The 15,784-nt window shown below is 40.0% G+C and overlaps 1 protein-coding gene across 1 annotated transcript; it reads left to right on the top strand.

Moving 5' to 3' along the window:
* The first annotated feature begins 12,679 nt into the window (after positions 1 to 12,679).
* Positions 12,680 to 14,990, top strand: LOC148101571 (uncharacterized). The gene is made up of 2 exons (XM_087846468.1): positions 12,680 to 13,224; positions 13,950 to 14,990. Exons 1-2 carry the CDS (start codon positions 12,721 to 12,723, stop codon positions 14,517 to 14,519), a joined length of 1,074 nt encoding a protein of 357 aa, XP_087702594.1. The 5' UTR covers positions 12,680 to 12,720; the 3' UTR covers positions 14,520 to 14,990.
* The last annotated feature ends 794 nt before the right edge of the window (positions 14,991 to 15,784 follow it).

Here is a 15,784-nt window from a genome sequence, read left to right as displayed (position 1 = left end):
AGGTGACGGTTTCCTCGTGGCTGCGTGCAGCGGGGTGAGGGTCTGTGCTGACGGACGTGGGTTACTGACCTGGTAGCCTGGATGCCCCTGGGTGGGTCCGGGACGGGCGTGGGGTTCTGGGGGTGCTCCGTCTTTGGGCGGGGGTCCTTGCTGGGCCTTGGGGGATGAGTGGATGACGGGTTGGGTGCAGTTTTCTCTGTGGTGGGGTCGGGTGGGCTGTCCCGGGCTCTGTGGGGCCAGGCGGCGCTGTTGAACTGGGCCACCTGGGTCTGGGTGCAATTTCCCCCTCCAGGGGTAAGGGTATCTAGACCTGGGGCTTAAAGTACGGTTGGGGAGTGTGATTGTGTGTACAGTGTCTCTCTATGTCTGTCTCCACGTTGGGTGAGTGCTGAGTAATTGCATATGGGTGGGAATGGATGTTTGTATCTGTGTGTGCCTGTATGTCTGTGTCTATATGTCAGGTTGGGTATCAGACGCCACCTCTCTGGGGACATCTCAGGCCCTCCAAGGTATGGAGGCCTATCTCCCCCCACCACTTCCACTGCCAGTGGCAGACGCCCTCACACTTTGGTGGTTTTTTGTGTCTGGGGAGAGGCGTCCAGGTACACACCGGCTCACTCCTTGGTGGCTGCTTATCGGGGCCTGGAGCCTGGGGCTCGCTCAGGCCACTTCGGGGGTGGGGGCTCGGTCACTCTGGCACAGCTGGCTGCCGGCGGAGCTCACGGGCACGTCACTGCAACCCCCCCTGGCTTCTGCTCCGCGGCTGCTGGGTGACCCCTCATCTGGGACTCTCCTCAGCTCTTTCTGGGATAGTGGCTCGGTTGCCCCTCTGTTGGTCTTCCTTGGTCTCTTGTGTTCTGGGGGCCTCTGAATGTCTGGAGATTTGATCTCCTCCATACCTGCTTGATGCCCTGGAGGACGGGGCTGTGGCCCCCCACACCCTCTAGCAGATGAAGGAACCTTTTAAATACAAGCGCGCTCATGCTCACAGGTGTACACACGGGTGCTCACACACACAAACTACACCCTTTTTGGCTCCTACCTCAAAGCACACTGTGCGCTGTCGATATTACGTGCTGCACAATAATGTTTAATATTTAGTATTTACTGTTATATTCCCATATATCATCATGATGATCGTCATTGATCCTTTTCCCCGCCTTAATATTAAATTCAGGAACTATAAATGCTGTCCCACTTTGGTTGGCTGTATTCTTTGATGCATCTGTGTAGATTTTGACATAACTATAATACTGATTAATATATTCCTGCACTGTATGTGAATTTAAGATAACACCCTTCTCCTTGGTCTTTTTGTTTAACAATGTGAAATCTACTACTGCATCAGGGAGCATCCATGGTGGTATTGTAGGCAACGGTACTGTTTGACATATGTTTATCTTGTCCAGATTAAGTTCAGCTGTTTTCTGTCCCACTGTCCACCCAAAGCTCTTCAATTGCGTTTTCTCTTTTTCCCAGCATGGTTGGAAAACAGGTTTTGTCAGATGATCGTGACCATGTCCTTGTAAACTTGCCTAGTAATTCAATATCAGTTTCTCTCTTCTTATTTGAAATGGCATTTCCCCATTTCAACCTGTACTGCTGCTGCAGCTGTTGTTTTAAAATGCAACTGAGCAAAGTCTTAACGCTTGATATTGGATACTATTCAACTTACAAAGACTTGTTCTGGCAGCAGAATTATATACTATACACCCGTAATCCAATACTGACCTAATCAACCCAGTATCTATAGCTTGAGCACTGCGAGTAAAATGCGTTTGATTTGCCTCCAAACATTCAGATTAGTGCAGCATAAATTCATTCATGAGGGGGAAAATACAGTGAAAACATGTTAGATGGATAACATAGTGAGTTCAGTGCACTGATGTGACATTGTCCTGAAGGATTTAGTTATTCTCTATGGTTAAAGAAATTGCACTAATTAATTCATATTTATTATAAATAATCCTAATTACACTTAAAGTCAAACTTTATGCTTTCTCACTCTTGAAAGTGATTACATCCTTGCATTACATACTTAAGTTTTTTGCTGATAGGTTTCTAAAAAGAAATATGCAGATTTAAAATATAACATCCAGCTTTGTATAGATGGATACATAAAAACACTTTATTTGTTACATTTATGATTAATGTATTTGAACGTAGATACAACAAATTTGTGTCGGCCTTGGCTTATTAAAGTTCTTGTCTTGAACCTTGTCTGTGTGTGTTTCAGGTACTGCACTCTCAAAGACACATGGTGCATGTTTAAACAACGAAAGTTTACTGGTCAAAATTATTTATTAAACAAATAAACACCAAAAAATACACGTTCAAAGAAACACAGCGATGGCCCAATGTCAGACAAAATTCCACTCTGTAGTGTGGGCAATCATAAAGAAGTAGTTGGTTTTATTTTGTGGATTCAAGCTGCTCTTCATATTTGTGGCCACAAGATGTCACCAGAGAGGACTGTGTTGAAAAGCTTCGAGTAATGAACCGTTTTTCAATACAAGCTTCAGTGCTTCAGAAAACTTCATTTGGCCATCACTAGTTTGAGCCAAGATTAATCCAGAAACTGCAGCACAAGAAAGTTTAGGTAACAAGGTAAAGCACAGAGGGAACGTGAAACATAAGCACCAGTTACCAACATGGTAAATGACGAACTGGCAGAATACATAAAGATCATCATCGGTTTATGTGATGGTCTCATTGGTCTTTTCTATATTTTTTGATAAATAAAATAATACAGTAAAATAATACAATAAGCCTTTATTATATCCTTTATATTTTTAAATATAAAGGAAATAAAGGAAATTATAATGAATCAAGCATTTTTGTTCTTTTAGTTCCAAAGTGGGAGTTTTCTCACTGTAAAGACTCGAGTTTAGTGTTGACTGTGTGCTCTCTGTTCTTGAACTTTTGTGTTTGTGTTCAAGCATTATTTGCTAATTTCCATCAAGCTCCTCCTCACCTGCTGTGCATCTGTGTTCAGCAGCCTTTCCTCTGTGTTTCTCAGGTTTTGTATTTTAAATAGTACTAATATTTTAAAAGGCAATGAAATCTTTCATCAGCTTCATAAACTTTAACCCTGTATTAGTTTTTTAGTTTTTGAAACTCACCTGTAATGTTTTCTGTCAGTGGTGTATGTTTAACATCACTGTGGCTTCTGTGAATCTGTTCAAAACAGATATACAGTTTTCTATGTATTGTTTCTAAACTTTTATGGTGTCTATTTACAGCCTTTGGTTAGAGAAGTGCTTTTAGCTGCTTATCAGAGGAGAATGTACTTCCTGAACAAAAATGCCCCCTAGAGGCTGAAGACAATAATGCATATATCATTTTTAGATTTTTTTGTTTCTGTTTATGCATAACAGTAAATGTTTAGGATGTTGTGGGGATAAAAACAAACACTTCAGTCAACTGTTGGATTATAATATTATTTTATGCCATGTTAGACCCCTAATTAAAGATTGTGAATTATTATGTAGTTTTAGTTTGCATTATGCTCCTGAATTAGAAGAAGGTGATAACTATTACATTTGTTAAACTGATTTGTATTACATTAGTCTGCTGATTTATCGTGAATTAATGATATTGGTTTATGATGCATTATACTGCTGAGTTATAAGAAATACTGTTTGCAGAAAGTCATCGCCTTATTTGTCTGATTGGAAGAGAACAGAGCATACTGCCCCATCTCAGCAGGAGCAGATAAACAGGGAGCCAAGTTCGTAGCTTAGGCGCTGTGTGAGAGAAAGAATGTGAATGTTTAGGCTTTATGATTAGGTGGGGGCCACTAGAGGCTATAAGAGTTTGATCAAGGCTCCACCATTTTGAGATCTGATGCTGTCTGCTGTATGGTGTCCATCTCCCACACGTGTAATCATTAAATCATCGTTTGACTTGACCCGGCCGGACCAGTGTTGTTATTTTGGTTTTTCCTCCTGTATCCATCCCCAATATTTGAATCCGTGACACAACCCACACTTGGACCCTGAAATGTGTGAAGATCTAAATATTTATCAAAGTAAGATTTATAATATTTGATGTATAACTGTGTGTTATAGGGGAAAAACAAAATCGAGGTTGTGTATGGAGAGAAATAACAGAGTAAAAGAGATTAATGAAATATTACACAGACATAAAGAATCCCATTTTTAAAATCAGTCACTCCTGTTAAAAGATATTATTAGAATATGTTTACAAATCTCTAAATAACATTTACCCTGCAATAACACACCTTGGAAACTCCCATTGTAAATTAGTGCTATATATAAAAGGAAATACATACATGCATTAATAAAAAATCAAAAACTATTTAATGACATTAATATAACCACTAAGAAAACCTCATCAAATCAAACTCAGCAAGCACAGTAAAATACACTCAAATTGATCAAAAACTGAACTGATGACTTCCTACTTAGAGATTCATTTCAGTTCAGTGATGGTGGATTATAACCTCCATTCAAATCATTCAAAAAAGAGGAAACTATAGAACATGTTACATTACACTGTGAGAAGGTAACTGATCCAAAACCTCAGTAACATAAAAATGAAACTGGATCTTATTGATTTACTGCAAAATGACTCAAGAAGTGAAAGCTATCAGGCCTTATTCCAGTTTTTAAAAGAGAATAAATTGTTTGGGAGGATTTGAGGGTCGACGTTCCAGTTCACACTCCACACCAGTTGGTGGCGGAAATGCACCATTTTGTTGTTTGACAATCACAAATACAATAAACGATGTACAGAAGAAGAAGAAGAAGAAGAAGAAGAAGAAGAAGGGGGCGGAGCAAAGTGAGGACGCTCAACGAGAGGAGGTGTTTGCACAGAGCTGCTTTTTCATTCAAAGAAAGTAGAGTAATACCAACGTTTGGATCGATATCTGCATCGATCTGCCCACCCTTGTCTCCTGGATCGTAGCTGAGATCAGCGTGAACCACGTGGGTCTCTGCTCCCTGATCTGTTTCCTGTGTTTGGAAAGAGTTCCAGCTTCATCACGGAGTTTCTCTCGGTTTGTGGGCTCATCTAAAGGTAAGCACCGAGCTAACTTTACTGTGAGTTCAGTTCATGTTGAGTTTAGCTCCTGAATGAGGTCTTCTGCTGCTCTCCTCGGTGTCTGTTCACAGTTTATTGTGAACACGTTGAGAGAAGAGTGAGAGAGTGTTTGGAGAAAAACACCAACTAATCATTAGCTCAGCATGCTGGGAGAAGTTGGAGCAGAAAAGTCTTTTCATTGTCCCTGCAGCTGTTTTTCTGCATGCACCAAACCTCTACAGCCTCATTTCTATTTGAAGTGATAACAGGAAATGGATGAGAGCGATCTGCTGCAGTATCAGGGTCACAATAAACTTTATTGTCCAGCTGCTGTGGATGAACACATGAGAGGAAGTGAAATGGCCTGTATTTGTATAGTGCTTAACTAGTCCCTAAGGACCCCAAAGCGCTTTACACATCCAGTCATCCACCCATTCATACACTGGTGATGGCAAGCTACATTGTAGCCACAGCTACCCTGGGGCGCACTGACAGAGGCAAGTGAACTCCTACAAGGTGTCATTTTAATGAGTGTGGCTGCTGTAAAGTGATGCACAGGAAGATGTTAACAAAAACTAATGAAACAGATGAAAGTAAACAGTGTTCATATTTGAAAGCACAGAGAATAAAAATATATTGTGGTGGTTAATGTGCAGGAGAGTTTGAAGAGTGTAATAATGTCTTCCTGTGTCAAACACAGCTGCAGTCAAAGTCAGGAAGGAAAGCTGGTTAAAACTTTTGAGTGTGTGAGTTCAAAGGCCCCATCATTAAAGCACAGGTAGATCTGAGTATAATTACAATTCTTCATTCTATGAAATGAATGTTTAGCATCGAGTGAATTCAGATGTTCTGTTCAGTTTTCTTTCTATAGTGAAAGTTCACAGCAACAGTCGTCTTAAACTGCTTCATATTGTGATCCACTGTATGGTTTATGATGGAGACACTGAGTCTGGTTCAGCTGCTTTGTTGGGGTCTGTATGTTAAAGAGTCTGTTTACATGGTGGAGTAGAGCAGGGTGATATGACCAAAAATATTCATCACGATATACATTTGAAAATTTGCAATAACGATATAACTGACGATATAATTGACACGAGACAAAATACTTTACAACTCCACAACTTTATTAGTGCAAAAAAAACCCATCAATGTATTTTCACTTAAACAAGCAGCTGTTTTTTATGTGCATTAAAGTTATATAAAAATGTAACAGTGCAAATGCAAATTCCTTGCTGACAGTTTAACAAAAAGGCATTTCCAATGGAAACTGGCCGACATATCCTCAGCATAACCATGTATAACCCCCGGGCCTCGGACCGGTACCGGTCCGTGAGTCGTTTGGTACCGGGCCGCGAGAGTTGAGGCTCAGGTGTGAAATGTATGATTTTTAGGGTTTTTATCGGTTTTCAGCGTTATTTTGTTATCGTTTTTATCGTTAACTCGGTTTTCCTGGGTCTTTTCTTGTGTTATGAATAAATCTTCTTTTTTTCAGTACCGGTACTAGTTTTATTTTGTTGTATTTATCCACGACACCTTAAAGGCCGGTCCGTGAAAATATTGTCGGGCATAAACCGGTCCGTGGTGCAAAAAAGGTTGGGGACCGCTGATGTATAACATCCACAAAACTTAAGGAGGTAATACACACACAATACGGTAATATCATGTTGAAGCACAGTACGTATCACTCCGCGAGGCTCCTGCCTACTAGTGATGTGCGGTACCACTGATTTTCTTTCCGATCCGATACCAAGTAATATTCAGGGTGGTATTGACGATACTGATCCGATACCGATACTTTGTACAAAAACTTATTTTATTTATTGTATCTCAAATTATAGCATCATAATGATTACAGGACATCAGATTTCTTGTTCTTATCACTTAATAATGCAGAGTTCATCATATAGAAATAAAAAAAACTGTGGCTATTTGAACACCTTGCCTGCCTGCAGCACTAAAGGACTCGTGAGAGACGTCTGTCTCGCCCTAGCAGCACCTGTCCCTCTCCTCCTCTTCAGTTCGCCTCAACATATGCTCGTCATATTCTGTGATATAATTTACTCTGAGGTGTTTGACAAGGTTAGTGATGTTGCCACAACCATACATGCCAAGACTCCCGATTTTTCCGGGAGAATAAATTTCAGTGCCCCTCCCGAAAATCACCATTCTCCCGAATTTCTCCCGATTTTCCACCCGGACAACAAAATTGAAAAACCATATTGTAGAATTCATAGCGCGGCCCAGCCAATTCCAGTTTCCAACAATTAAAAAGCTACTTAGTTTTAATATTAGTCTTATTTCTCTTTCTGGGTCGCAAAAAAATTTTAAACATATTTTCAGGTAAGAATGTAGCTGTGTAAACTTCAAATATCTGAGCCTACCGACACATCGTCTTCAAACCCCCGCGGTCTTTCGCTACTCGGGTTAAACATGATATATAAGTCACATTGATAACTTAAAAATGTTATTGTTTGGCTTTTTCAGTGTTTTATTTGTTCGTGAGTAAATCGGTTTGGCTGAGATTAAAGTTATTAGATTAGATTAGATTAAATTTAACTTTATTAATCCCTCGGGAGGGTTCCTCCGGGGTTTTCACACAGCTGAATAAACGTCAAACAGAAAACTGATTAAAGAGAAGTGTGAGACGGTCGAGATTTTACGTCAGTGCCCGGTTATACTTTAGATAGCAAGGAGCAGACGGCAGTTTCCCTCCACCGAGGGAGCTCGTGACGTACTACCCGGCTTTCTTTAGACCGCGAAGGCCTGGTCCTCAGGTGGAAGCAGCCTCTGAATTAACGTATTTTATCCGATAAATAAACCCTGTAAAATTTATTTATCCCCTCCCCAACAGCCCTTTTGAATGTCTCCCTAGTATGGCCACAACACCACACTCTTGGAGCACTTTTTTGCCACATGTATCGCAAACCACGTCTCAGCTGTTTGTGGAGGTAAAATATGTCCGCACATGACTTCAATTACGCTCAGCCATTGTTGTGAGTGTGCACGCCAAGGGGCTGCGAGACATTTATACAGCCGTATTTCGCACATGACTATGAAAGGCGGAAGAGGAAGTAGTTCCTTTGAATGTAGACAATCCGAATGTTATAGTTTCTTTCCACTGTGTTCCTGTTAATGATAAACTACAAATTTACTCTAAATTACTAAAATATCGATATTTTAATGTGAGAATCGATTCTAGAACATAAATGATTGGTATCGGAGGAATCGATATTTCAGGATCGATCCGCACATCATTACTGCCTACGATAGTCGTAATGCTCCGACAATCCATCAAGCGGTGCGGCTTCGTATTTTAGCAAAATCATACTGAAACATTTTACAGATTTTCGAGCGCTGTGTGCATAAAATTGTTTACTGATTGTTTTGTCAGTAAACACAACCAGAATTCATACATAAGGCACACGGGATTATAAGGGGCACTGTCAATTTTCAGAAAATAAACGGATTGATTTTAAGTGTGCCATATTTTCCAAAAAACACGGTAATAACGACGGCCCGCTAGCATGCTCTACCAAAAATAGTGCTTTGTTGTGTATCTGACGGACGAAAGCTAAACCAGTTCCACACCACTGAAGTTGCAGCATTTTTACAAACCAGTTCTAGTTCATCCGTTTCATGTAACGATCCACTTTCGCTCTTCTCATTCTGCGTCGCCGCCATGTGAGTATGGAAACATAGGCACTGCGCATGCGCGTTTTACCCATATTCTATCGTGATATTTCACTTCCTTATCGTTGCCCAACATTATACCGGTACTACCATGAACGGTATGGCCCAGCCCTATGGTGGTGGGACTGGGGGGCTGAAGGTGTGGAAAGTGTGGGGTGGGGGGTTAACAGGTCTGTCCCTGTTTGTGGAAACCACAGGAGGAGCTGTTCAGGCCGTTGCTGGGTGTGAATTGTTGATGGAGTCTTTAAACTTGTAGTTGCTGTTTTCCAGACTGAAGCAGAGTCGTTAGCTGAAAACTGGTTTTAGAGGTTCATTCAGGACACCTTCTCAGGCTCTTACAGCCTTACCTGTATCATAACAAAGTGTATAAACCCCAATCCACCTTTAACATGGTCCTTCTCCCAAACCTTCAAATAGGACTTTCTGGCCCTGTTATAGTAAAGGGCTGCTTAGAATATTAGAGCCAATGTCACAAAGTTCCTCCTGAAGTATAAGTGAGTGAGAGAGTTTCCTCACTTTGCAGCACAACACGTCTCACAAGATTTCTACAAGCAATCAGAGTGAAATTTGTACTTTGTGTTGTCAGATGAACATATGAGACACTTTGACTCTTCAGTGCAGTGTGGAGCCTAACAAAGATCTGTTTTGTGTCCCAGCTGATCAGCAGGAGGAGAAGAGTCTGACGGAGCAGCAGAGGAACATTTTCAGCCATCTGGACTCAGCTGAGTCACTACAGAGGAAACAATGAGCTCAACACAGAAGGTGAGGAAAATATCACATTTTCATCTGTTCTGACCGGCTGGGGTGAAACAGGGAAGACAGGATAAAACACATGCTGTGGAAGTACATTATTATTATTATTATTATCATTATTGTCAGCTGAGCTCTGTGAGTGAGTAATTATAATGGAGCTCTTCATTATAATTTGTAGATTCAAGCTGTTCTTCATATTTTTGGCCAGCAGATGTCACCAAAGAGGACTGTGTTGAAATGCTTTGAGGAACAGTGATGGGAATAACGGCATTACAAGTAACAATCGCATGAGTGCTTAGTGTTTGACTGAGGAAGAATAAAGTAGTCGTGGTAAGCCAATCACATGACCACTTAAAGACAAAGAAACAAGGTGATATATACCAGTTTTTAAATTGTGTTGATAGGCCACGTAAAACCAGAGTCATGATAAACAATATATACGCGGCGTTTTTTCCTCAATAGTTTCGTCACGTTTACTGTCTAAGGACAGCGCAGCGAGCACTCTCTGTTTATGAGAGAGAAAAAAATGTTTTGAGAGAGAGAGAGAGAGAGCAGAAAAAAAGAGAGAGAGAGAGAGAGAGAGCAGAAAAAGAGAGAGAGAGAGCTGAAAAAGAGAGAGAGAGAGAGAGCAGAAAGAGAGAGAGAGAGAGAGAGAGAGCAGAAAAAGAGAGAGAGAGAGAGAGCAGAGAGAGAGAGAGAGAGAGCAGGAAAAGAGAGAGAGCAAGTTTTGAGATGTGAGAGATTTGTGACTTTAGCGTGTTTGGAGTGTGTAGTTAATGTGTTGTCTTGTGTAGTTAGTGTGTAGTGTTGTGGATAGTTTTGTGTTGTGTGTCAGAACCATGAGGCGACTGCTGTCTCCGGGTAGAAACAGGAGCGATACACCTGCTGTCAGACCTGCAGGTATCAGGCTGTGGTGTTCTCCTTTATAGTGGACAGAAATATTTGGAGTGACACAAATAATTTGTCTGGCATCTTATTGAATGCAGAACAGCTGATTGTTCTGTAAATGGTTTGAAATGGTTATTTTTAAAAAAGGGTAAAAAGTAAATGGATGCAAATAGCTTTGTTGTTTGTAAAACTTTTGCATATGATTTTAAAATTGATGATTTATATTTGCATTTAAAGTTGTGAAATATGATTCATTAAACATGTTTGTGGTTGTTACAGTAAAAAAATCACTTTTTCTACTCTGATTTTATGTTTTTTGTCTGATTTTAGACCAATTGTGTTAATACAGTATGTAAAAATGAAAACATAACTGTAAATTCAGACACGTGAGCTTGTGCTGAAAAGAATGATACCAAACGAGGCAAAGTAAATAGTTTTTAAAGGTAAAATGTAAAAGTAGGTAAAAATGGCCAATTATACCCTGGACCCCAGAGGGTTAAACGTTTTTTTGTTTGTTTTTTAAGTAACGCAATAGTTACTTTTCAAGTAATTAATTACTTTTAGAATATTGTAACTCAGTTGCTAACTCAGTTACTTTTTTGAAGTAGTAACTAGTAACTATAATTGAATTACTTTTTCAAAGTAACTTGCCCAACACTGGTGAGTAATGAATAGGACTGGGTATTGTCACTGATTTCTAGATTTGATTCAATTCGTATTTGGGAAATTTTGCCTCAGACAGTCGGAAATATTATAATTCAGATCATGCATCAGTACATTTCCATTTTTTTATATCTATAAAAACAAACCTGACACTTGTGAGACTTTATCAAAGGTGTAAGCATCACAACAGATGCCTTTGTGTCAAAGTAAGTGAGGATAAAACACAGAGAAACATGAAGGTGATTTTCCTGGCCTGGGATTTTATAAAAATATTCTGCAGTAGATCAAAAACGAAAGAAAACCATATGAACATTACCTGATGCTGCTGAAGTAAAGCAGAGCAAAGTTACAGAGGTTTTATTAGAGACACGGCTAAGTGTTTTGCAGCTTTGTCAGCGTGGGGAAAGGAGTCACAGCTCACAATTGTTAGGTTTTCGCTAGCAGCTCTTGCTGACTCAGAGACTTATTCCCGTGAACAAAAGGAGACAAACGGAGATTGATCGGTTTTAACTTTTGCAAAGGAAGCACAGTCGGAATCTTGCAGCTGCAAACTCTCTATTATAATGGAATAAATTAGAAAATTATACATATTTATTATAGAAAAGAGGAAATATAAAAATAAGTATAGAGCTGGTAAACATTTATTACTATTCTGAGTGTGTTAGTATGCTGGCATTAATATTTGTGTACAAGCAGGAGAGATGGACATGAGGCTATGTTCACACTGCAGGCAAAAGCGCATCAAATCTGACTTTTTTGGCCCTATGCGACCCATATCCGATCATGGTATGACAGTGTGAACGGCACAAATCCTATATTTTTAAGTCCAATCTGGGTCACTTTCGTATGTGGTACTGAATCCGATACATATCTGATGTTGTAGAAAGCGACTGCTGTTTGAACGGTCATGCTGCATTAAATCCATCTTTTACGTCACTGACACAAGACAGACGCCGATTCTCAACGCCAGAGAAGCGCCTGAGAAGACATCGCGAATGCTTCCTGGCCATCTAGTGTAGATGTTAGTGAAACTGTTGGGAAGACAACGTGAACATTTTATTTGTACTGTGTAATCTGCAGATTCTGACAGCAACTATCCTTTGCTGTTTTAGAGAGAGGCTTCAATAAGGATAATTAATAGGCCATATGTAAATAACAAAATAACTTTATGACTTAAAGCAAAATTGGGAAGCGTAAAGTCCAAAACAAGTCTTTACATTAAGGGCCATCAGTCAAACAATACTGGTCTGGGTCTAAACTGAGCATGTTGTGTGTGACGACTTCTTTTGCGCATGTCGGCCCATTTGAGGGCCGTGTACCATAAGATCAAAACATCGGAATTGAGCATTTAGACTTGCAGTGTGAACATAGCCTTAGAGTGTTTGAACAGTCATTATTATTTTTTTAACACCAGGTTGGATGTAGTGTGTTAGAACTGCCACTAGGTGGGGATAAGAGACCTTTAAGGTGTTTGGTGCCACACTCCACCTTCAGGTTTAAAACTAGTGTTAATGGAGGGAGTTTGAAGGTTGAGTTTGTTCCACGACTGCATTTCACTCACTGCCTCTGTTTGTATCTCTGTCACTGCAGGACCAACATGGAGCGAGAAGTCAGCGCTCTCAGGAGGCCGACAAACCTCACAGAAGAAAGAGAGAGAAAAAACACACCTGTGACGAGTGTGGGATGGGTTTTACTTTTAAGGCATTCCTAAAACGTCATCAGGTCATCCACACTGGAGAGAGACCGTTCAGTTGTGACTTGTGTGGAAAGTCTTTTTCCTCCGTGGCTTCCCTAAAAACACACCAACTCATCCACAGTGGAGTTAAAGCGTACAGCTGTGATCAGTGTGGCAGAGCTTTTAATCGCAGTAACGGCTTACAGAGGCATCTAGTTACCCACTCTGGAGTTAAGGCATACAGCTGTGACATCTGTGGAAAGAATTTCAGCCAGAGTGGAAGCCGAAATGCACATCTACGCATTCACACCAGAGAAGATGTGTACTGCTGTGAACAGTGTGGCAAACACTTTGCTAAAGACGCACAGTTACAACGCCACATGTTTACCCACACTGAGGAGAGACCTTGTAAATGTGACCTGTGTGAGAAGGCTTTTAAAACTCCACATTACCTGAAACTACACCAACAGATCCACAACAGAAAGAGACTCTACAAGTGCAGTCACTGTGAGGTATGTATTTATATTGTTATCTTGTCATTTTAGCCTGACTGTTTGTAACAACTCTGCTCATTAAACTGTGTTAGCATGTTAGCAATTCTACTGCATGAAAAAGCAGCTCTGAGTGATTATTCAGATTTTTATTTCAGTTATGATTTTTGTTTACACGATCATAAAAAACTAAAAGTGCTGAACACTGATTTGATTCTGTTATGTAATGTTCAGGCAGTGATATTATTTCTGCATAAATGGTTTACAAAGTTGTATTGTTACGTAATGGTATTGTAGTATTTTAGCAGTAGTATCATTGCTTCCTTATAACTTTAGTACTTTCAGACATTAGTGTTAAAATACTCATTTAGTATTATAATTGCAGTGTCATGGGGGTAGTAGTTTTTCTTGTCTTGGTCAGCTGAATGTTTTAACTGCACAGTTACAGTGTTATTAATGCAGTTTTAAATTAGTATTATTGGAGTGTTACATTAGTAATTTAGTACTGTGTTGGTACCCTTCAAATATTTGCATGGTAGTAAGTCAGATGTTATTGTAACATGAAATAAGTATTACTGTAGTATTATGGTGGTAGTATTGTAGTTATTGCAGCCCAGTAAACTGAGTGTGTTAACTGAAACAGTAAAATGTAATTGGACGTCTGCAGAGATGCTCTTTATTTCAGGCGACGTTCAGGATAAAAATGTTGAAGGACTGACTTACACTGTCTTTGTGTCTTTGTTTAGAAGCAGAGTGACACAGATGGATCCAGTTCTCAACCCTGTCATCGCTGTGGTGGTGGGAAAGAGTTTCGTTGTGACCTCTGTGGAAGGACTTTCAATTGGCAAGTCTCCCTAAAAAAACATCAACGTAGACACACTGGAGACAAACTGAAATACTGCAAAGAATGTGGGAGAAGCTTCACCACATTACGTGACTTAAAAAAACATGAACTGATTCACAGTGGGGTGAAAAAGCACGTCTGTGATCAGTGTGGGTCATCCTTCACCACTGCAAGTCACCTTAAAACACATAAACGAGTCCACACAGGAGAGAAACCGTACAAGTGCAGACACTGTGACAAAAGCTTCTCACGATCAGGTCATCGTAAACTTCATGAACGTACACACATGGAAGGAAACTACAGCTGTGACCAGTGTGACAAGAGCTTCAGGAATCTCAGTTCATACTCCAAACACAAACGATCCCACGTTACTAATAAACTGTTTCACTGTTACCAATGTGCCAAAACATTCACTTCATTGTCTGCTCTGTGCAAACATCAGCGTGATCACTCAGGGCTGGAATCACAGTGAATCTGAAGAGACAGAAAGATCCTCTGGTTTCAGTGTCAGACTTTAAACTCTTGAGATCAGGCTCCACAGAGTTCAGGTGAAATCTCCTGTAAAGATCTGATGAGGCAACTGTAAATGAAAATTTTCCAGTAGTTACATTTTAACCCCCAGGGGTCGACGGACGCGCCGGCGTGTCAAAATCACATGCCCAGTTTAAGATGCAACAACAAAGGTGCAGCGACCCAGAGTCTCTATTTCAACTTAGGTTGAAAGTGTGTACTCAAACTTTATACCAGTTTTTAAAATGATAGGCCACGTAAAAACAGAGTGATGATTAAAAAAAAAATATGCGCAATGTTTGTTTTTTTCCTGAATAAAACAGTGTTATTTACAGCGGGAAGAAATGGTATGAACTTTTAGGGTTTTTTTTTATAACATGTATATACTGGACAGGACATACTCACAGATATACTATGTAATCATATACACACACACACAGAAGTGTTTATGTAATGGAATCACTGTGACCATTACATCTAACCTACATGTTTAAAACCACAAGACCAACATATTTAGGTCAAATATTATCTACAATTATATTAATGGTGTTTGCACGACTTGTTGTATGAACACATGTTGATCAATAACATGAGATAATTGGGATCAATGAGTAACCTTTGATTGTGCTATGGCCAACGATGATAAGTGCAAACATGGAACTAATTCAACTTTCTCTTTCTCTCTGCTCATCTTTATTGCCTCATGTTGTGTCCAGTGTTTCCAAAGCCTATTTGGTAAACAAACCTGGCCTGCGGGGGATGCACCTGGGATTGTTTTTCTCGCCTCAGCTGCCAGAAAGCGAGAAAACCACTTTCTTATCATAGATAGTAGTCTACTTCTGGCACACACACTTAAAAAATGGTCAAAATGATTAACTGTCAAATGCCGTTTTGCAGACTCACTTTGGCCATAAAACTGACAAAGGGACAGAATTAAAAATAACGGATTCTCGGACTGGCACTCAGAAAGTTATGAAATAGTGCCATAAAGTTAGCGGGAAAAAAGACAGTTATGGAACATAAGTGTAATCTAAGTACAAGTATCATTAACAACTGATGGGAAATATTGATGAGCATATCACATTGATAATTGGGTTTATAGGACATTTTTGAATTTGAAACTTTACTTGTGAGGTAAAAACTTCATATCGACCATGAGAGAACAAAGGATGAAAGGGTACCCAACGGCAGGAGGAGGTTGATATTCCCCAGGTTGCTATTTTTCGT

Source organism: Neolamprologus brichardi, chromosome 9 (assembly GCF_056152115.1).
Source record: "Neolamprologus brichardi isolate AB-2024 chromosome 9, ASM5615211v1, whole genome shotgun sequence".
In the NCBI taxonomy this organism is placed as follows: Eukaryota; Metazoa; Chordata; class Actinopteri; order Cichliformes; family Cichlidae; genus Neolamprologus; species Neolamprologus brichardi.
The sequence above is the reverse complement of the archived record's forward strand: the minus strand, read 5'-3'. Positions and strand labels throughout refer to the sequence as shown.